The 8,724-nt window shown below is 58.5% G+C and overlaps 1 protein-coding gene across 1 annotated transcript in view; it reads right to left on the bottom strand.

Annotated features, from left to right (window-relative positions):
- Positions 1 to 5,462: 5,462 nt before the first annotated feature.
- Positions 5,463 to 8,724, bottom strand: part of PRIMA1 (proline rich membrane anchor 1) — a 47,957-nt gene continuing 44,695 nt past the window's right edge. The window contains exon 5 of the mRNA XM_015566457.1: positions 5,463 to 8,579. Coding sequence (XP_015421943.1) covers positions 8,477 to 8,579 — 103 coding nt within the window. The 3' untranslated portion in view covers positions 5,463 to 8,476. The remainder of the gene's footprint in view (positions 8,580 to 8,724) is intronic.

The following is an 8,724-nucleotide window of genomic DNA, read 5'->3' on the forward strand; positions in this document are numbered from 1 at the left end:
GAGCTGTCTGCCCGTCCCGGCCTGGAGGAAAGCTCATCAGGTGGGGGACGGTGACGGTGCTTGGGCGGCCTGCCGGAAGCCATGGACCTGCAGGAGGAAGACTGCGGCCGCCCGCTGAGGACCACGTGAGGGGAAGCTCACAGCTGCAGGCTCATCTGGTTTTTCCTTCAGCCAACCCCTCAGAAGCCAGTCCTACCACACCCACGGGAGCCACAGCTTCGTCACTCGCCGAGGGTGTCCCGTCTCCACGGTCTCCCACCTCTGGAAGCCTGTCATTCTGCCTGACATCGAAGCCTCTTCCCAAAGAGCCTCACCTGCGTTCACGTGGTCGCAGCAGCTTCACCTCTGTTTCCTCACTAGGACGGGCCGAATAAGTTTGGACTGGACCGGAGAAGAAGGGTCATCCACCAAGACTCTTGCGTGGGCTGGGATTGAAGGGCTTCTGACAGTAATTGGACAATGCAGATCATTTAATATACCTCTTTCATAGAATTAATTCGCAAATATGTAAATTGAGCAGACTGAGTGTCTTGACAGTAATGGTCTTTTTAAAAATATATTTGTGTTGGAAGGGAGGGGAGAGGGAAAGATAGGTAGAAACATCAATGATAAGAGAAAATCATTGATTGGCTGCTTCCCGCACCCCCCACACTGGGGATGGAGCCCACAACCCAGGCATGTGCCCTGACTGGGAATTGAACCATCACCTCCGGGCTCAAACACTGAGCCACACCAGCCGGGTGACAGTAATGGTCTTAAGAAGAATGAAGGGAGTGGTTGGAACTAGTAACAAACGATGTTTTTATGAAAGTTGAACCCTGAGGTGTTGTTAGGAAGAGGCTGGCCAGCTCCTCTTACTGACAGGGTAGCAGTGAGCCTCCTGTGAGTGGTATAGCGCTTTACGTACATGATGTTTACTCCTCTCAGCTCTCTCCTTCCCATGAGGTAGGTGTTATTGTTATTCCCATTTTGCAGGTGAAGAAACTGAGGCCCAGAGGTTAAGTGACTTATCCAAGGTCCTGCAGCTGTCAGTAGTAGCATTAGGACCAGTAGGCCATCTGACTCCCAGTCAGAGTATCACTTGATAAATGTTAATTTCTCTTCCCTTTTTTGTGTTGTGCCCTCTTTGGGCTGAAATGTGCCAGGAACATGGGTAGAGAATCCGTGGGCTCTTTTGAGGCAGTTCCATCTTGTTGGGACCTCTGTTTATTGATCTCCTATCATAAATTTTCACTGAGCCAGTGTCATTTCATCTGGCAAAGGCGTCTTCTTCCCCTTGGCTTTGGGAATTCATTAGTTTGAAAAATAATATAACCCACCAATTAAATCACATGTAGTTTCCCACTTAATTGTTTTATGAGAAAGAATAAAATTTTATGAGTTAAAAACTGTGGCGATGAACTCTGTTAGATTGGGGGCCTGTTGAGAGTTCACTCAACCCTAGGAGACCTGCCCCAAATTAACTGTAACCATAGCTACCACATCTGAGTGTGGACTGCGTGTCAGGCAGGCTAGATACACTAACCGCCTTCAGTCTTCATAAAAGTGACCTGCGGCAGGCCCTTCTATGATTAACCCCGTATTACAGATGGGGAAACTGAGGCTCCATGAGTATTTGCAGGAGTCGGTAAAAGGAAGAGCAAAATTTGAATCCGGTTATGTCTGCCTCCAAAGCCCTGGTTCTTTCGATCCCTAATCCTGGCAGTTAAGTGATAGGTAGAGTCCTTCGCTACTCACCTGACCAGCAAGGTCACCTAGACTCACGCAGACCAGACGTCACCAGCAGAAGCCACTGGCCGAGCTGGCCCCACAGCGTATTTTGTTTGATGAGCTTTTACTTTCTCCCTTTGGCTTGAATACGTCCGGCGGGGCACGCAGGCTCCAGTTTTGTGTGGTTCCCACTGCTGACCTCTGCCTTCCAGCAGGAAGCGGCCCAGCAGCCTCTTGGCAGAAACCCTGCTGCCACTGGGCTGGCTTCGAGGCCTGGCGTGCCACCCGCCTGGACTGACCTCGCATTGTATGGGCCCAGGATGGGGTGGGATGTACCCCGTGCCACTCAACGAGACGGTGGCACTGCAGGACTGGGGCCGTGCTCTTAGTGCCTAGGGGCCCCCTCTCCCCGGTGCACTCCTGTTCCCCACCTGCATGGGCCCGGGCTGGGGACCTGGCCCTGCACCCCTGCACCGGTCAGTTTGGCCTCACTTCAGGCCGGCTGGTCTCTCCAGCCCACCAGCATCCTGGTTCCTTCCGGCCCAGGGAGGCGGAGGTCAGGCGGAGGCTCCAGGTGAGGCTTGGCACCAGCCCTTCCTTGCAGGGCACACAGGACATGGACAACAGCCTCCGAGGTGGCTGAATGAATAGCTGGCTCTTTAATTACACAGTCCAGACGGGCCCGCAGGCAGGCCGTGGAGAAGGGCCTCCCGGGCTGCCTGGCAGACGCCCTGATTTCCGCTCCTTCAAGTGGCCTCTTGGAAAGGAAAGGAGGCAGCGAGTAATCAAGCCTGAAGGACAGAAACACTGCAGGTGAGGACAATCACGCTGCCCAGCTGGGGGTGAGGGGGTGGGGGGCTCTACAGAGGGGAATTGGCCTGGTCCCAGACCCAGGGTGAGCCCAGAGGTGGGCGCTCGGCACTGGCCTGGGCCGGAGGGCTGAGTAGGGGGGCGGGTGGGGACATAAGCCCCAGGCTCTGCAGCCAGGTCCATTCTGGCCTTTACTGATCCGCTGTCTGACCACCGACCAGTCCCTCACTTAACCTTGCTAAGCCTGTTTCACCGACCACAAAATGAGGTGGTGTTTCCTCTGCCCCAGCACGTTGTAAAGAGTGAGAGAAATGGTGCCTGCCAGGCAGGGAGCGCGGGGAGGGGTCAGAACAGGAGTCAGACCTTGCCTTGCCGGGGTCTTGCTGCCCCTGGGTGCCCTGTGCTGCTGAGCCCCCGACCAGCAGCCGTTTCTTCCCCTGCTGGCGAGGCCATGTGGCAGCTGGTGTTTTGCCAATGAAATCGCAGCTCACATGGGACTCGGGCTCTCAGGGCTGCGCTGCTGCACCGCGTGGGGGCTCGAGGCTCCCCCAGGCCTCTCTGAATGAGCGCCGGGGAACCTCCTCCACGCGGTGCGCCCGCTATCGTCTGTTCTTCACTGGCGTGAACACATCCTGGTGTTTGTAATGGGCAACATTTTGAGGCTAATAAACAGTTATGTTCTTTATTCTCTGGGGAACCCATTCCCCAGCCTAGCTCCCCCGGTTGGCCAGACACCTGCCCAGGAGTGCGCCTGGAAGACGGCACACAGACCGAGAACCTATCCGAGAGGGACTCGCTAAATCAGAAGAGGCCCAGACACCATCATTTTGCAAATTCAAGGTTTCCGACTCCCCAGCCCGCCACACTCAATGAAGTGGGGGTTCTGAAGTTATGTGAAATAAAATGCTATATTCTTTTCTTTATGCTGCATGTTAAATGTGTAACCCACCGTTCATTCATTCATTAATCAATCCTACGGATATTTCCTGGGCCAGCCACGGAGGAGAAAGCAAGTGTTCTTAGTGGAGAGAAGGTTCTTAGGTGGAGAGAAGCGCAGGAGTGAAAGCAAATCAAGGTGCTAGAATAGACTGCCGGGTGCAGCAGAAAGCACAGCCAGGGGAGAGTGGCTGTGGGGACCTGCCTTGGGCAGGAGCGGGGGTGGGGAAGGGGGGACAGGCAGGGTGAGGGAGAGGCAGGGGCCAGGTAGGAAGGGCCTTGTGAGCCCCCGTAAGAACTGCGGCGTTACTTTTCAGTGTGGGAACTGGTGGGCAGGCGTTGAACTCAGGTACAATCTGACTTGTTGTGAGCAGCCTCTGGCTTTTGTGGGAGAGGCCGTGGGGCTGCAGAGGTGAAGCAGGGCTGGCCGGGGGCCCTCATGGCCGTCCAGGCGGAAGCGGTGGCTCGGGGACCGGGTGGAGGGAGCTGAGCTAAGCAGACGGATTTGTGTTCTGGAGAACGAGCTGGTAGGACTTGCTGGTTTACTGGCCGCTTGTCTGAGGCAGAGGCATGAGGGATGACTGTGGCATGAGGGGCCTTGAGGCAGGTGTGGAGAGGAGGAAGTTGGGATGACGAGAGGTTCTGGAGGGGGAGTCAAAGGTCCTGGCAGGACAAACTTGCTGCAGAGATGAGCTGGCCATTGGGACTGGAAAGTACACACTTGGGAGTCCTGTGCGTTTGATAGGATGGGGGGTGGCGAGGGGGAGCCTGGAGAGGCGTCTACCGATTAAAGGCAGTTACCGAGGAGCTGGGAGCCCCGCTCAGAGGCACTGCTTGTCTAGGATGGACCCTAGAGAGCTGGTCTGGGAGGAGGGAGGAGAGCATAAAGGCGCTCCGCTCCGTGCCTGCGTGGAGGATGGGAGAGAAGGGCAAGCGGGTGGCCCAGTGGGTGGTCGCTAGCAGGGTGGGTGAGTCAGCGTGTCCAAGGCCACAGCGACTGGGAACCGGGCGCAGTGCTCCCCACGCAGGGGACCCTCCTGCGGCCGCCTGCTGTCAGGACAGGCCCTCCGCCACGTGCCCGGGTCCAGGCTGACTCGGGGTGTCCCATGCCTCCGCGGCGGCGCACAGGTGAGCGGCCCAGGGAACAGGCAGAGTCCGACGCCGAGCGCTGTCGTTGTTGGCTGTGCTGGATGCCAGCGCTGGAACCAGTGGCCAGAAGCCCCGGAGATTCGAGGTGGAGGTGGACGTGGTGCGAGGAGGGTCCCGCCCTGCTCCGTGCTTGTCTCAGGGTGCCTGCCAGATGGCAGAGCTCGCACACGAGGCCGCTGACCCTGCTCGTGCCCGGCTGGCCTTGGCGCTTGCGGCTGTGAGTCCGGCCGGGCTGGGTGCACCGGAGTGAGTACAGAGCTAGAGGTGTCCGCCGAGTCCTCACCAACCTCCACGGGAGGACCATGTCGGGGGCTGGTGGACAGGGAGCCCTCACTCGAGCCGGGATGGCAGGCAGCCTTTTCTTAACGACACCGTGACAGTAACGTCAATGACGGCTGCCACCCACTGCGGGCCTAACCCGTCTCCTCTCCAGCGGGCCCGCTGGTTCTTGTCCCCCAGGATTTCTGTGAGCGCTTGTCAAGTTAAGGTGCCTGGTTTGTCCTGTCTGCCTGGCACCTTTCCCGTTTTAACCCTGAAAGTCCCACATTTTGGGAAAACCTCCCCATCCCAGGCAAACTGGGAAGGCCGGTCACCGTCTTCTCAGCTGAGTCAAGGACAGAGGTGGCGGTGAGGGGATGAAGGACAGGCTTGGAGCCTGAGAATCCCCATAAATGCCAGCTTTGGGTTGTTAGTAGAAACCATATAGAAGCGAGCCAGCCACGTACCCAGCCCAGCCCTGGGTGCCCAGCAGGTCCTGGGGGAGGGGGGGTCACCCCCCCCACCCACACACCCTCAGCCTGTTCGCGCCTCCCACCCCCTCTCAGGACAGAGCCCCCACCACACCCCACAACTGCAGCCATCTTTACAAGTACGTTTTTATTGAAAATAAAAAAGGCATGATGCTTTCTTCCCCGTAATTAACAAACAGCTCTCCTCCCTCCCCCCCAAACGCTGCCGGTCCTACTTCGTGTGCAAAGTCTCAGCACAAAATTGACACCATGGGCTCCTCGGTGGACGGATGGGCGCCCACACGCCCACTGAGACGGACGGAGGCCAGGAGCCGGCTTCCCGTGTGCCCGGCACCGGTAGGAAGGCAGGTCGCAGATATTTACACTCATGCATTAGGAACCACGCAAGTCACACTCTGCACGGGTTCGTAGAGTACAGTAATTTTGCGTATATATTGGTATCTCTTTAAATATATATAACTATATATGTTTATATTTTTACAGCCATTAGTCTTTCTTCCAAAACTTGCTTTAGAACAGGGGTGGGGAAGGAGCCATTGAGGCCCGCAAAACCGTTGGGTGTGGCCCTGCCAAGGCATCAGGGGTGAGTTAATGAAATGTTTGGCCGCATACAGCAGGCTCATTTTTACGTTGATGATTTTGGGTGGCCTGTGAACGGATGTTGTAAATATCCAAATGGCCCTGGGCGGGAGAGGGGTGGGACCTCCCACCCCTGCCCTAGAAGCTCCTACGTTAACACCTGAAGACTCTGGGAGGTCCTATCTGCCGTTCTAAAGCTGGGCTCCGCCAGGCGACATGGCTGGAAAGATCTGTTAGAGAGACTGCAGAGAAGGAATGCGTCTCGTTCTCGGCCTCCCCGTCTGGAGGAGGCTGAGGACGGGTCTGTCTGGGGGTCACAGGCACGTTCCTGACGTAAACGTTCTAAGCTCGACGCCAGGCTGGAGCGGCTGGATGGACGCTTGTCGCCTAGGCTGAGATCCGCGGGGTTCTCTCGCTGCACCCTGAGAGCTGTCTCCGAAGGACTGGCTCTTGGGTTGGGGGATTCTCAAAAAAATCCTTTAAAAAAAGCTCTTCTCTTGTTTTCCCTGCACACCCCAGGGAAGAGATGGGACAAACCCAACTTGGGGGAATTTGCTCTCCACGGTTAGCTTTTCAGAGCTCTGGCTGTGTCCCCGGGAAGGAGACAGGGGCCCCCAAAGCCTGGTGGATGGTTCGCTGGGGGTCGGCCGATTAGACTAATTGCAAAATCTGGGCTTTTAGGTTTAAATCAAGGTCAGGGAAGCTGGGATCAGTGGGTCTGCCTGCCCCCCTTGATCCTCTCCAGGACCCCTTAGCCAGGATCCCCGCTCTGGCCGAAGGTGCCCTCCATCACTTCTGAGCTCAGGGTGGCATGTGCTCAGGGCCGGGGTCCTGCTAGTCATCTGCTCAGGGACCAGGCAGGGGACTCAGAGGCCGTGCCAGCGGTGGGAGGATTGCGCTGGAGTGGGGTCTGCCTGCTGAGCACCCACATTCTCTGGCCTGTCACCCAGGGGTGCATCCCCGGGGAAAGTGATGGCATCCAGCAGGAGAACTGGGAGGTGCTCACCAGGCCGGGGGCAAGAATGAAGGCCACGGTGGCACCGTGCCATGCTGGGGTGTGCAGGGAAAGCAAAACCAGATCCAAACCCCAAGCAAATCCTCACACAGAAGGGAAACTGAGAAGAAACAACCCTTCCTGGGAGGGGATCCCCGGCCTGTCCTCAGCCCGTCCCTGCTGACCTGGAGCAGGACAGGGTCAGGGTTAGGGTCAGGGTCAGAGCACACTCACCTCTGCCCTGAGCGGAACAGACAGCTCAGTGGGCACAGGGCTCCGGACAATGGGTGTGTCAAGGTTCAGCCCCAGTGGGGACTGGATTTCAGTCCGTCCGTCTCACCTCGATGTGAAGGTCTCGCCTGCAGCCCCAAGCCCTCCACGGAACCACTGGTAGTTTGCGAGGCGGACTGGGTCCACCCGCATTGCTCCCTGGCCAGACAGCGGGACCATTGAACGCGTCTGGTCCCTTCCTAGCGAGGGTGTGGTGGTGAGGGAACCACGGGTCAGGGCGCTCTCCCAATCCACCAGGGGATGCAAACCCACAGGGCCACTGTCTCCCTGGCCGAGTGATGTGCCCACAGGGGTGGGTGGCCTCCTGGGCAACAGGCCTGCAGGGTCCCTCGCCTGTCACCCTTTCCTTCCCGTCATCCACCAACCACGGTGGAGGGTTCGGCACTTTTAGAACCTAAGAGCTCGGAAAGAGACTCCAGGTAGCCACCGAGGCACGCCATCTCCTGGAAGAAGGGAGGCCTGGGACTGTCAGGAGAGGCTCTGAGTCCCCGGTCAGGGCTGCAGGGAAGGAAGCATCGGGGAGCCAGCGCCAGGCCGCTCGGCCCAGCCAGACGCCCGCAGCGGGTTTGGCACGGTGGTGGCCCCTGCCGATGAAGGCAGGACCTGGCTCACACGGACGGGTCAGTTCCTAGGGAGGGGACTTTGCAGTCCGGACTCAGCCCTCCGTGGCAGGACTGGGGAGTCAGGCGGGACCCAGGGGCCCAGGGTGCGGGTGGGGACAGGGGGAGAAGACGGCCCTGAAGGCTGAAGACGATAGCAGGTGGGGCGACAGACAGGTGTGTGGGAAGCACCTTAGAAAGGGGACGTCTCCTGGCTGTGCCGATGGCTTCTGTTGGGAAGGGCACAGTCAACGGAGCCGCAGGCGGGCTTCCTGGGGGCGAGGTGAGGTTTCCTGGCAGGGAAGTGGCCCCTGGATTGCCTTTCTTTGGGCTAAAGGGGGACGCCTCCCCCAACTCGGCGGACAGACAGACCCTCTGCCTTCGACAGAGCGTGTGTTTTAGACAGTAGCTGGGAGACAGCAGCTGGAACACAAGGTGAGAGGTGCGGGGAGCCTGGGGGTGGTGCCCGGAGGCTGCATGCAGGCAGCCGGCTGGCCCGGGGCTGCGCTCCCCCTGCCCCAGGGCATGGCTGGAAGAGAATGCTTTCTCCTTTGTGAGGCTCGAGGCGGGCAAGGCAATGACGTCCTGGACAAGCGCAGTGTCAGCTCCTGTCCACTAGCGCCACCGAGGTGCCCTCGGGCCAGCGGTCCGGGCCACACTCACACCACGGCGTTGTTCACGTCCACGCCCTTGTTGCTCTGCGAGGTCGTCATGGGGTACTCCGCAACGCTGGTGCCATTCTCCTCCTTTCTCAGGGGTTTCCTGGGAGCGGGCGGAGGGGCAGGGGCAGCGAGGGAGGAGGAGGGACATCGTTAGTTATCAATGCCTGGGAGTTAGCATGCCCCACAGTTGGCCCACCAGGCTGTGCTGGGTTAGTGTCCTTGGACTGCTGGGCTTTGGCGGGGGT

This window comes from Myotis davidii, unplaced genomic scaffold (genome assembly GCF_000327345.1).
Source record: "Myotis davidii unplaced genomic scaffold, ASM32734v1 scaffold1703, whole genome shotgun sequence".
NCBI lineage: Eukaryota > Metazoa > Chordata > Mammalia > Chiroptera > Vespertilionidae > Myotis > Myotis davidii.